The sequence below is a fragment of the Limanda limanda genome, chromosome 4 (assembly GCF_963576545.1).
Source record: "Limanda limanda chromosome 4, fLimLim1.1, whole genome shotgun sequence".
NCBI classification, from domain to species: domain Eukaryota; kingdom Metazoa; phylum Chordata; class Actinopteri; order Pleuronectiformes; family Pleuronectidae; genus Limanda; species Limanda limanda.
The window spans coordinates 19,274,943-19,286,695 of record NC_083639.1 but is presented as its reverse complement, the minus strand read 5'-3'; the positions used below and the strand labels follow the sequence as shown (position 1 = coordinate 19,286,695).

General features: G+C 40.8%; 1 protein-coding gene across 1 annotated transcript; it reads right to left on the bottom strand.

The window, feature by feature from the left end:
- Positions 1 to 201: 201 nt before the first annotated feature.
- Positions 202 to 9,266, bottom strand: ppp4r2b (protein phosphatase 4, regulatory subunit 2b). Its single transcript, XM_061070169.1, has 9 exons — positions 9,164 to 9,266; positions 8,373 to 8,454; positions 7,863 to 8,033; positions 4,399 to 4,492; positions 4,272 to 4,309; positions 4,091 to 4,165; positions 3,824 to 3,964; positions 3,406 to 3,716; positions 202 to 1,781 (listed from the first exon to the last, which is right to left on the bottom strand). Exons 1-9 carry the CDS (start codon positions 9,195 to 9,197, stop codon positions 1,411 to 1,413), a joined length of 1,317 nt encoding a protein of 438 aa, XP_060926152.1. The 5' UTR covers positions 9,198 to 9,266; the 3' UTR covers positions 202 to 1,410.
- Positions 9,267 to 11,753: the final 2,487 nt, after the last annotated feature.

The window sequence follows — 11,753 nt, the reverse complement described above, 5'->3', positions numbered from 1 at the left end:
TGGAAGTTAGTTCCTGCATAACAATCACAATTGCAGTCATTAGTTACACATGTGCTTTTCAGCTAGGAGTCAAAATGTCTGTTTGACAACTGATGAGACAGCTACGGTATCCAGCAGTGTCCAGCATAATATAACACTATTAAAACTAATACTGCAGATAAATGAGATGCTGTGTGCAAGTAAGCAAGACCACCACGCATAAAAATGTTAACATTTATTGCTGATTCTGAATACCGCATTGAAAGCAAAAGCATTCAGAGTATACACAGAAATTATACAATTATATATGGTTTCACAAAGGCAGTGAACACATACTGTATTACAATCTACAAAAATCTACTTTACAGAAATTTAAAATCCTAAATATCAAAAAGTACAGCTGCAGAAAACAGGTGTAGAACTGGAACCAGAAACTGCTCTGGATATCTGTCGGTGAAACAACATGGTGACATCACGATACAAAGAAAGCAGAGGTCATCTTTGTACTTACAGCTGGTTTTGGAAACTACAACTGGCAGACAGAAAAAAAAAAAAAACATACTCCAAAAGAACTCATTGAATTGAAATGATTTTTTATAAATTATGGTGGTTTTATGCATCCAAAATATATAATTTTACAGAGGACATCTCTACAAGGTAGCATGTCATACTATTGTTCAGAGGGATTGGTAGTGTATCTTTGCAAAAATGTGGTTAAAATAATATATAAGGACACATTGGAAAAAAAGGTCTTGCATCTCACATTGATGGAGGTAAATTTTAAAACAATCAACAGCCTGGTGGAGGCTTGGTGGAGTAACAACATAGTCGTGGTGGGTGGGGTGCGGTGCGGGGTTAGGTTAAGGTCATTGCTTGACTAAAGAATATTCTACATGTGCTTCAGTCAGGAATTGAAATGGTGGCTGTAGCTCATGAGTGAACAATTTCATAAATAGTGAGGGCTGGTATGGCTCTGTTCTGATCCTGGTAGTGTGGTACACCGGGCTTAAAGGGTACAAGACCTACACCACCAATCGTGTCACGATGTCCCAAATGGCTGGAGAGAGTGGCTTTAGAACCAGACCACCACAGCACTCAAACAAACCCATAGAGCGCGAGAAAGAACAAAAGAAAATCCAGCCGACTAACTCGAGGCTGCCGAAACAAACCCCTTTTAAGGGTAAAATTAAAAATACAAGATAAGAAGATCAATAAAATATTCCAGTAAAAAAAAAAACCTTCAAATGAAAATTTATTTCTATGCCCACATCAAATGCCAGGTAGCCATTTTGGAGGAGTGTCCAAAAGAGGGACGAGGCGTTCGTCTTGCGTACGAGGTGCAGTTATCCTCAATCCCAGTGAGAGTCTAACTGGATTCAAGAACAAGCTGGTTTATGGTCACACACGGCTGCAGGGGGGGGACCTTGCAGTCTAGTCCTGCTCCATAGGCTCATCGGTGGTCCCAGTGTTCAAGGTGGCACTTTCCATGGCGCCCTCTGTGGGAGGTTCAGTTGTACTGCTGGAGGGAGCAAGAGCAACGTCTTCCCTGGTCGCTTCGGCACTATCCTCTATGCTACAGCTGCTACCACTGCTGCTACTGCTGCTGCTCACTGGGTCACTGTTGCTCTCCTCGCTGTCCCTGCTGGTCTCGGGGCTCTCCAGGACGCCTGCAGGTGCCTGCTGCTCGGTCTGATCCATGTCGCTGGCCTCGTCCTGGGAGCCACAGGGCACCTCCCGCTCGGCCTTCCCCCCCCCCTCACCCGAGCCTGCACACACCTCGGCATGCGTGCTGCTCGTAGGTTCTGTGTAGGAAAAGTGGAAAAGTGTTAAATCACAGTTGGGTATGAATCGTTTTAAGGCTATTTGTAATTTCTATCAACCTCAGGAGAATTAACGGACTGGTTTGGTTGCCTTCTTATCAGGCAACAAAGTGACAAGAAAGATGATATAGTATTACGTATTTTTGGTTTTAATATTTACTCTTACACACGTTTCCCTTTATTACTGCACAGATGCCAGATTTAATTAAAATTACACAAGTAATTAGGTCCAGAATATGACGAGGAAACATTGAGTGTTAAGATCATCTATGCCTCAGTACGAAGACAGCTTTTCAACTGCAACCACATTAATGTAAATGCATCAAGTCTAGTCCTAGAATCTACCGTCAGTCTGTGCATCTGATATAAGATACTAAAATAAAGACAATGGGGATTTAAACATCTGTGCTGATCTTTAGGCTCTGAAGCACATTTCCCCACAACAGCAAGAAAGAAAAAACAGTCACAGTTGAACTTGTGCTTGTTTTTACAGCACAAATCCCACTGAACTACAACATACAGCTGCCTTTTATAACACTGAAATCACTTGTTAAGAGCGAGTCTTAACCATACTGCACCTCAGAGACTAATTGTGATATGTGAAACATCATTAAGTCATTAATGTCATTAAGTCCAAACTTATCCCAGGCTGTAGATCAAGGAGACTGGGCTGCCATTTGTAATCGCATGAAAACCCTCAGGTCTTAAAGTATTGTTTTAGAGAGCATCTTTATTCTGCACCTAAGGTCTTGATGGGTTAAGCCAGTGGTTCCCAAATGGTGTGCCGTATGATTTTGAGAGAAATGTAAATTCTGATTGTTGCAATACTTCTACATAATAACAAATGCACCAAATAAGAGGTTTCCTTTGCACAGTTTACAGCTTCGCACAAATTTCTCAATGAAGAGGTTGGTTAGATTACATTATTGCTCAAATCATAAAAGCTTTGTTACCAGCTATCTACAGTCACCATTCACTTTTCATTCCTGGTTGCTGCACCTGGTGTACTGGTGTGTTTACTTTCCGTAGATAAATATGTAAATACTAACATACCTAGCGATGCAGAGTAAGTGACATTAGTTATAATTTCAATGAAACAATTGTTTTTTCAGCCCAACTGGTAATGATGGCTTGATGTCATGCCCTGTCACATTGTCCTCACTGTACACAAGTGATGTTGCTAATGCTTCACTGGCTCTAGTGGGAAAGTGTTAATGTATGTTTCAGATCTGAGGAAAAAACCCTAAAAGCTACTTAAACAAAACCTAAAAATGAAAACATCCTAATCAGATGAGATGGTGTAAAACACAGTGTTCACCCTCGCCTTTCTGGAGGTTTCCCTTACTACTCGACATTACAATTGGAATTTCGTTTTTTTAAAACTGCTGAGATATATACATCTACCACTGAGAATAACTGGGTTCATCATCCTGTATTCCTATCCTACCAGTGGTTTATATTTATGCCAACATTAAAGCCAGTGCATTTGTAGTATTTGTTTTTCATAACCTACTATGAACCCAGCTTTTCAAAACTATGAAGCCTCACATACCATTAACCGACAACCGGTAAAAGACATGAACGTGTAAGGGGAAGAAAAACCTGCCTTGGTCCTCAGTAGAAGCGGCACTGCTAGAAGCTTCATTGTCCTTGCTGTACCCGACCTTCTCCTCATCTTCCTCCTCCTCCTCCTCTTGGACCATGGCTTCTGCCTCTTTTGACAGACAGGAGGCATGCGAGGGCCTCAGTGTGTCCCCGTCCTGCTCTTCCTCTTCATCCTCATCATCCTCATCATCATCATCCTTGCTGAACTTCAGTCTCTTCACCTCCTGCTGCTCAGCTTCCATGTCCTCCTCTGTGTCTGGGTGTTTGTTCTTCACCGAGCTCCCGGGGGAGGATTCAGATGCCGAAACCTCACTGACAAAAGAAAGGAGAAGCAGGTGAAACACAGGTGATTCCAATGAGTTTATTTATGTTGAAGATGAATAATTCATTTTGTAGCTGTGTTGTGGCTCCTGACATACCCGGAGTCTTTGTCGTCGTCTGGCTCTGTGTCGAGGTCTTTGTTGTCTGTGCTGTCTGGCAGACCATTAGCTGCTAGTGAGTGTGCCAGAGACACCTTCGGTCGATTCAGCGGCCGCGGAGTTCCTGGACCGTTGACTTTCCTAATACACAGCAGACAGAGATTTGTTTTGAAAAGAGTGGGACAAGGCAATATAAATAACAAAATTATCATACAATGCTATATAAAATGTACAAATGTTAAAATCAAGGAAAAAATCTGTCCGAACCTCTCTGTAAAAGCAGATGTGTTCCCAGGGAGCATCACACCATTCATTCTATTGATGGTACTGCATCCATTTTTCCTGCACGTTGGTAAACAAAACAGAATTCTCAACCCAATAGAATACATCATTCCCAAACTTCAACATTATAAGTTATCATCACATTTTACATTATCATGTCACTTACTCTGAGGTTGGATGTACACAGCTTACCACCATTACATTCTAGAGCAAAACGAGAAGAGCAAAAATGAGTGGCAGAAAGTGTCATTGTTATATGAGAAGAAATAGCATCCACCACTGTTTAGACGTACCTTCTCCACCCCCCGAAGAAACTTATCTATTCCTATGTAGTTCCTCTTCGGTTCTGTAAGCAGCTCACACAAGCGTTGGATCGTAAACGGGATTCTAAAAATAAAGTGCAAAAGAGTCAATACACAGCAAATACAAAATGTATCGTTCAGGTCGATTTCTACTCCCCGAATGAGTATGAAGGAGAGTGATCACAGGTCCATTATATCTGTTGCCATCAGGACTCCACAATCTACACCCCTGCAGTACATTTCATTTTGTCTTATTGTAGACAGATGGTGTCAGACTCAGCAGTTGTACACCAGAATATCCCCTTCCAGGATCAATAAAGTTGTATCTTATCTCACTCATCTGCTCGTCTCAGCTGCTTTCAGACATGCACTGAACTCCAACACGGAGTTTCTGGGGCTTTCTCCACCCGTCACCCAAGTATTAAGTCAGCAGAAGCAAAAAGTTTCCGGAAATTTACCGGAAACTTTCCATGGGAAGTTAAGCTCGGGAATTTTGAAAAAAAATGAATACGCAAATAAAACGCTGAGCAATAAAAACATCATTCAAAACTCTATTTTAAAAGATGTTTGGAATGCAGCACACACTGCATGTTGAATTTCAACCCTCCACTGTGCATTCTTCCATCACATGCACAGATAACTCCCAGCATCCTTCACACTACAGCAGGGCTATTGAGGCCTGCTGTAGTGTGCAGGACTAGTCAGGTAAATTTCGATGATATTACTGGGCAAAATATATTAGCATGCTGATTGAGGATTGTTCATCCATTCATTTATCCATCAATTGTAAAATATTTTAACAGACGATTCCAATAGTTTGGCTAACTATTTATATCTCTGGCATTGCATTAGTGTTTTTTTACAAACTTTTTTCTCATCTTATTCTACAGAACAATGCCACGTGCACTATCTCATGTGTGGAGACATTTCACCCAATCCAATGTAGAAGGAAAGGCTGTGTACATTTGCAAATACTGTGCAAAGACCTATGTTAAGAATGACACAAAGATGCAGAAGCATATAGTCAAGAGCCCAAAGTTTCCTCAGGGCTCAAATCAGCCTATGACAAAACAAAATGTTTATATTTATGTCTGTATATGACAAGGTAAATACAGTTAGTATAAATTACCCACAACATTTCCTGTTAGTTCCCGTATATTCCTGTATATTCCCGTTTATTCCCATGGAATGTTTCCAACTTTGAATATTCCCGGAATTATGCAACCCTAGTGAGAACACAGCAGGAGCTGGATAAGTGACTGTAAAGTAGGGCGGCACGATATTAGGGAAACATGCGATAATGTTGTTGAATATTGCGTTGACTATATGAGCGATATATAAGCGGTGTTAAAGGGATAGTTCACCGAAAAATGAAAATTCCCTCATCTACTAGCCACTATGCCGATGGGAGGGGTGGCTGAATTAAGTCCACAAAACACTTCAGCAGTTAAACTTCAGGGGTCTACTTTGTTGCAGCAGAATCCAATACAATTGATGTCAGTGGCATCCTCTTCTTCAACACTGGAAGTGGACTTTTAGGCTTAAAACCCGGTGTAAATGACCTTGTTTCGAGTCGAATATGATCGTCTGTGCTTGTAGCCACTTTGATGACACCACACAAGCAGTATGGAGGGACATTATATTTTCTCCTGTTTTATTACCTCTGATGAAGAGGACACCATTGACTTCAATTGTATTGGATTCTATTGCAACAAAGTTTACCCTTTAAAGTCTTTCTGCTTTGGTTTCACTGCTAACATAGACCCCATAGAGTAAGTAGTCTATGCAGACACTGGGGTGTGTCTATTTAATGTCTATTTTTTTATAATTCTTTTACACACACACACACACCACCATATTTTTACCCAGTTTGAGTTTGCACGTGTCTGATCACAGTGTGTGTGTGTGTGTGTGTGTGTGTGTGTGTGTGTAAGAGAGTGAGGATCGATCAGGATGGCTGATGAACTTGCTTGCTGCTCTGAAGAAAGATTTAACACATTAGAAAAGTATGGATCATTATGTGATGATATTGTGGCGTCATTTTAAACAAATCAACGTTTTTTTATATAATCAACCGCTCAGAGTGATTAATTTAACCCTGGATAAACTTGATCACAAGAAGTTCCCACCATAGAATTTAGTCGGTGGAAGAGGCGGTGGCATGGGATTTGACAGAGCTGCCTCACAATTGTCTATTTTCTGTCTACTCTCCTTATGACAATGATTCATCAAACAAAAAACCTGTCAATGATCTGTATAATCTTTAATTTATTATCTAGGGCAGCAAGGCTCCATTTGATTGGCCAAATATACTGACATGCAGAGTGTTAATGCATGGCACATGGAGCACCACTTATCACAGTTCAATCTGTCTTTTTTGTAATACTAACAGCTATATTGTGCACCTGGGTGGGTGATATGGAAAAAATATCGTATGACGGCCATTTTTTTCATTCGATATTGATATATATCACGATATGTAATCAAATCACTATTTGTGTCATTTTAGCTTCCGATGGTAAAAAAGATTAGTGTGCAGTATTACCGGTCTTTGTGGGAACATGCTTGCGACACAATTTGCAGTGCACATTACTAAGCTTCTTTTTGGCCTTTAACTAGCCAAACTATCTCCACACTACCCAATTCCTCAGACCCTTCTTTTCAACATTGTCTTTGTCTTTTGAGTCTTAGGCTGTGTCTGTTGGGCTGTCTTCTTAAGTAATGTTGTCGCTCAAGCTTTTGTTAGCATTTTCTGTCTGTTTTTTAATCTTGCTCCCACTCCTGAAGTACTTGTGTGCACGGCTGCAGTAGCCCAAACATGAGCACGTGTGCTGCTACCGGCTGCTACTCCTACGCTTAGAGTTGTGTGCATCAACATAAGCTGGCATGTGGCATGTGGCTGTAACTCGTCTACAGCCACCTGATTGGTTCTGTTCTGCGCTATTCTCATTACCTCTTCCTGTTCTCTGTAAAAACATGAATAAAATGAGTTCTATCAAAGTATCGACCATGTCTGATATTTCTATCATGATAATTATGTTTATCGTTTTATCACTCTTGGCTGTAATGAAAAGTAGAAGCAGAGGTTGTGAACCCAGAAACAAAACAAGTTGATGGAAAACCAACAACAAAAAAAAAAAAGGGGAAGCAAAACTTCCCTTACAAGGGAGAAACATAGAGAGAGGACTTCACGTCATTCCTCAATTGGCCCAGCTGTGACAGTTCCTACATGTGAGTGTTTCAGCCCATTCACTCAGAGCTAGAAAAGCAGCAGTCATAACACATAATTAACACTCTATATTGTAGACTACACATATGTGTAGCAAACAGGAAAGCTATCCACAGAGTGTCTTTATCATGGGGAACCAAACGCATTCAGTGTGACAGCTCAATTTTTCCAGTCAGCTTAGTATAAACTGCTCTATTGAAATGTACTAATTTAACTCGGCACCTACCCATTATATCCCGTCACTATCTTCAGAATTCTCTCCTTCATATCTTCAAATGGAATTGACTCCACGTTGGGATTTGCAGGACCTCTTTGCTCAGGTGCTGAGGCTCTGAAGTCATCCATCACATTCTCCAATTTAAACAGGAAGTAGTTCTTGAATTGGGACCATTGCACCCTAAAGGACAAGTGTAAACACAATGGGGCTTTTGAAATACAACATTAGAAGACGGGACAAAATATAGAGCTAAAAAGCCAGGCAAATATCATCAAAGGAGTGACACTCGCATCATGACAGTCCACCACCACATTTAGAATGAAATGAAGTTCTGTTAAGGAAATATGAAATTACTCCTGAACTGCTCATCTAAATAAGCTATCCTTACATTTATAATAATAAAAACTCCTCCCAGAATTAACTAAACGTGTATTTGCTTGTGTGTGGCAGTTATAGTGGGACTAGATGTAGTAGTAAGGTTGGAAAATTGCATCAGGCCTTCCTTCAATGTTCACTTACATGGTCTCTCCAGTCTTGGCAACATGACATAGAAACTGTTCCAGAAGAGGACATGCCTCCTTCTTTGCCTTCTTCTCGAAATCTGCTCAGAGAGAGAGGACCACACAAACACACATGGACATAATGTTACAGTCAGACCAGAGGATAACAGATCATTAGACTTAGCTTCAGCCCCAGTTTGGAGAAGTGTGCTGTAAAGCCCTGAACACCTGCAGTGGCTTCCTCCTGAAGCGAAACACTCGCAGCTCGTCCGCACGTCTACGGACACATTTGGGTTCAAGGCTATCATAATGCCTCGTTAGTTATTTACACAACGTAGTGGGCTACAGCTGCTAACAATCTTGCTAGGTCGCTTGCTAGCCAGCTGGAACTAGCCTCAGTTTAGCACACTGGCTAGCACACTAAGTTAGCCGCAACAGCGTAGCCGGCAAACGGTCTCAGTAGCCGGTGACAGTGAGCAGCTACTTCCTCCCAGCCACCGCTATCCGTGAGAAAACAGTGGCAAATAGAGAATAAATACACAATCGTTAGGTGGATGTAATAAAGAGAATATCTGTATATTTAGTGAGCTTTCGTGGTGGGCCAACGTTACTAACAGACGGCTAACCGCTGCTTCCGCCAAACCGCCTGTACGGTTAGCATAAGCTAAAGCTAGTTCTGAGAAGCAGCTAGCGACGTTAGCCTGCGAGCTCCATTCCGTTTATTTTGTCACTGTACAACATCTACGGAAGAACACTTGAGACGCATCGGTCGCGACGACGAGAAAACCTGCGGGAACAAAGTGAAGTGACCTCTGAGCGCCTCTTGAAGCGAGTCAATTTCCATCACGTCGTCGCCCTCTGTCAGTCTTGTGGATGTGAAAAGCAGACTGGCGGCTAGCTGCGGCTGCTAAGCTACGATCTCACAGGCGGAGAGGAGGGAGTATTTTAATATGGCGCCGTGAGGTCACTGCCTGTTCAGCTGCACACAGGACACAGCAGCTCCACTCGTCTCAGGACTGACGGAGGATACACACCAACAGCGCAAAGGGAAACATACAACTACGAACACACAAGTTTAAAAATGACACACTATAAAAATATAGAAACACACTCTCTTCTTTCAAATATAGTACATATACCACATATACATATGTATGATAAGCAAAACAAACATCATTCATGTCTTTGGCAGAAAAGGCTTCAAAGGATGAAGACTTACTGTTTCCATTCTGTGTTTTTTCTTTTAATTTCTCAACTCCTTTTCTTTTTATTATGTGTTCTTATTTTGTATAAAACTAAAACTATGAGAGTTTTTTAATATATTTTATGGGTATCAGGCCCGAGGCAGCCTGGCAATCTCTACAATCAATGAAGTTTTCATCCCTTAGCCATCACATCTTAATTTTGTCGGTATTGATATTACTCCAGGTATTCTTTTCAACATCCCAGTAATTAATAACATTCCTATTTTATAGTATTTGTGATATGCTTTTGTCCCACTGTGTGGATTCCATCAAATTGTTCTTTCATTTATATATATATATAACAATCCATTTCTCTGTCTTTATATAAATATAATATATATATATATAATTTTTATATTTTTATATAAATATATTATATTATTTATATATCAGAATCAGAAGTATTTTATTGCCAAGTACGTTTACACATACAAGGAATTTGCTCTGGTTATTGGTGCATACAATGAACATAGAAACATAAAAACGCAATAAATACAACATACATAGGAGAGCAATAAAAAATAGGAAACCAGTATATAATTACTCACTGCTTACTTCTTATTTACTCACTTTTTACCAATATTTATACAAAGTAACATTTATTTTGACATAAACATTTCTGAATAAAAAAAGATAAAAGATATAAAAAGTGAAGTAAAAAGTGAAATGCTAAATGCAAAACAGTGAACAGTGTCCTATTATATTTCTATATATAAGTACATTTTCACCACTTTCTAACTATCTGCAAATTTTGGTAAGAAGTTGAGCATGGTAAAACCCTCAAAAAGCCAATTCATTTGCCTGAATAATAATAATAATAATAACTAAAATTTCTAGGGCTGCAAAGCAGCACTGGGTGGGCCCGAGCACATGCATTTTGAAGCATGCTTTTTGTCTGAAAAAACAAAAATAACCAGTTCTGAGAGAGAAAGAGACGTGACCTTTGCAAGACATAAAGTTTCCTTTGATCTAGGAAGACTGAAATCAAAGGATTCATGGTCCATATATGACCGCGTTACAGAACATCGTCTTTTAATGGCGTGTAATCAAACTTTGACGCCACGCCACGGTCACACCGTGTGAAAAAAAAAAAATTAGTCGAACAGTTTTTATCTCCATCTTGTTGTGATGACACTCATCTCAATTTGAAGTTGATCCGATGAAAACCCTGGTACAAGTACATCAAAGTAAAAGTGTGGAATATGGCCATAATGGCCACTAAATGCAAGATAGCAGGCTTCCTGTTGTGTTTTTCCAATTGCACCTAAATACTTTTTTTTTTGTCTGGTCATGATACACCTGTATATCGATTTTTGTGAAGACCGGTCAATGTGAACACGTTCCAGGGGTCTCGGGGGGCACCGTTGAGCCATTTTGCGGCGCCTATTGAAAATTCCTTCAGAATACGTCAATTTTCACCACTTTCTAACTTTCTGCAAATTTTGGTAAGAAGTTGAGCATGTTAAAGCCCTCAAAAAGCCAATTAATTTGCCTGAATAATAATAATAATCCTTACAATAACAATAGGGTCCTCCCTGACCTTTGATCAGTGCTCGGGCCCTAATAAATTTATATTGCACGGTATATATGCAAAAGTCTCTTTCTCTTAAGCGCTGGTCCTGAGTTTGTGTTGCTGTGCACAGAACTGACTGCACTCTTCTGCACTGAGGCTTCAGATGTTGTACCTGGATTCCGCTGGAGCCCCTCTCCCACTTGGGGGCCCCAGCAGCCCCTAATGCTCCTGCCACTACAGAGACCACTTAGGACTTCACCCTCCACATCTGTTTCAGTTGTTCTTCTCGGTCTTCTTGTGCTCCTACTTCCTGGTGCTGCTGTGAGCTGGGAATGCAACATTTATCCCCACAGCCCTCTTCTGCTCCTAGTTAACCACCACTGTCTCTGGTTGGTTAGCCTGCAGCTGTTTGTTAGTCTGGAAGTTGAGGTTCCACAGGATCTTATCTCTGTTGTTCTCAACCGCTTTGGGTGGTATGTCTCAGCAGAGATGTCCCTGTCTCAGCCTGCATCTTACATCCTGCCACTATCTGCTGGACTGTCTCATGGGCTTCTTTGCTCAGCCTGAACCTTGAGTCTTGTCTGCTCTGGAACCTGAGACTATGATCACAGTCTCTGTGCTGTCCTTCAGGCTGGCTTTTTGT